The sequence below is a fragment of the Perkinsus marinus genome (genome assembly GCF_000006405.1).
Source record: "Perkinsus marinus ATCC 50983 genomic scaffold scf_1104296975428, whole genome shotgun sequence".
NCBI lineage: Eukaryota > Perkinsozoa > Perkinsida > Perkinsidae > Perkinsus > Perkinsus marinus.
Window position 1 is genome coordinate 182,608 of NW_003200804.1, and position 1,806 is coordinate 184,413.

General features: G+C 53.9%; 2 protein-coding genes across 2 annotated transcripts in view; one reads left to right on the forward strand and one right to left on the reverse strand.

The window, feature by feature from the left end:
* Positions 1-126: 126 nt before the first annotated feature.
* Positions 127-1,679, forward strand: Pmar_PMAR013707 (hypothetical protein; the record flags this gene model as incomplete). The annotated part of the gene is made up of 1 exon (XM_002765595.1): positions 127-1,679. Exon 1 carries the CDS (start codon positions 147-149, stop codon positions 1,677-1,679), a length of 1,533 nt encoding a protein of 510 aa, XP_002765641.1. The 5' UTR covers positions 127-146.
* Positions 1,680-1,725: 46 nt separating this feature from the next.
* Pmar_PMAR013708 (DEAD box RNA helicase, putative) overlaps positions 1,726-1,806 on the reverse strand; it is a gene marked incomplete at both ends in the record, with an annotated part of 1,744 nt that continues 1,663 nt past the window's right edge. The window contains one exon of the mRNA XM_002765596.1: positions 1,726-1,806. This exon is cut by the window's right edge and continues 4 nt beyond it. Coding sequence (XP_002765642.1) covers positions 1,726-1,806 — 81 coding nt within the window.

Here is a 1,806-nt window from a genome sequence, read left to right on the forward strand (position 1 = left end):
GCATATCTTAGCTCCATGTGCCGTAACGAATAGTACTTCGGAAATCGTGATACATCTTTCGACTGATGAATCGTCGTTGATGATGGCCGTTGTACTGGAATGGCCTTCGGCTTGAATGTTCCAAGCAGTTGAGTGAGCGTGTCCTGATGACAATTGGCTTCTCACCATCGAAGCCGTCCAATCTAGTCGGGCAAGAAGTACTAGTTGACCGTGACACGCCCGGAGAAGAACCCTCCCCTTTCTCGACCTCCCTGCATGGCAGAGTCACAAGCCTTCGTGTAGCTCCCAATAGACGGGATGCCGAGGCAGTAGTGATGTTGAAGAGTGGCGGTCCAGATAACATTCTGGTCGTTCCCGCGAATAAGGTGTATCCGTTGGAGGCATCTCGCTACGCCTTAGAGCACTCGGACGTCTCTTACTGTATCCGAGAGGGGGAACTGCCACTACACAGAGGAACGGTTACAGCCACAGTCATGGCCCGGCTGCCGAGGATCTGCACGGCTGACGTCCCGCCCAAGATGCAGGTCAGTCTGGTATGCAGCCGAAGCCCTCTAGGGGAGGTATTGGGCGACGGTGCTGGCAGCATCGGCCACCGACATAAGGTCGAGCAGGTGAACCTTAAGAGCTCCAAGAACGTGGTGTGGATCGTGGGTGAAGGCGACCTAGCTGCTACTTGGTATGCTCTCGCACGCAACTCGTCTCAAGGCCCCGAGGATGAGAAACTGCGAGCGGCTTGTCTTGTGACCTCTCTTCTCGCGACCGACTGCGAAGGGCGATGCCATGCTGCTCTATTTCTCAATGGCGGCTACTCTCTAGAGGCCTTTCCATTGGGATCCAATTCCGAGGGGGCATATGTGAGTGCTCTTATAGGGCATGCTTACGGCCATCTGACTGAGTTGATCGGGGAAGTCGAGCCATCCTCAACGGTTCATAAGGCACTGAGCCTCCTAGGTATGTCACGATTATCGTGGCCTGCTATCAACGATCCTAAAAAACCTAGGGATCTGATCAAAGCCCTGACTGTACTCGGCATCGACGTGAGCGCCTTCATGCATATATGTCTTGCGCTCATGCTCCTGATTCAGAGCTCCTCTATATCAACTTCATTGTGCATCCGTCCTGATGAATTGATCTGCGATCTTCTCGGTCTCGACATGCCTCTCGATAAGCGAGTTGCTTCAATCGAGTTCGTATATGTGCTCCAGAGGGGCTTGCTGTGTTGGGCGGCGAGCCTTGAAGCGTCACAAGAAAATGGAGATGGAACCATCATAGTTGCTTGCCCAGCTGACCGTCGTGATAGCTACGGCAGCTACGGTAATTTATTGCTCGCACGAGAGGCCCTCCGAATCGCACGCTGCACACGTGCTGCGGATTATTTGGATGAGCTATTCCGTAAGGCCTGTGAGCACATCAGGTTGCCGAGCTCGGGCGACGAACGAGTTTTGAATCTACTACGGGGCTCATCGAGCGGTCTGGTGAAGGAGCTCTGCCAGGCTGCTGCGGACGAGCATGTGGGACAGGACTGGTTAGATGCAGCCAAGGAGAGCGTTGAGTGTGTCAGAGAATCTGGTGTGGCAGCACATGTCATAATTGTATTGAGAGACGAGAGGAACCCACTAAGTACGCTGAGCAGCTCTGGCTCTTCTCAACCATCGCAGCTACCCGCCTCAACCCGATGATGAAGCCCTTCCACCTTGATCTGGCGGAGCTCGTGAGAGACTCGCCTTACAGCCTCGGACGAGACCGAAATCTGGACGAGATTTCACTGTGATGGTGTGCCTCCCATGGGTATTGATATACGCAAAG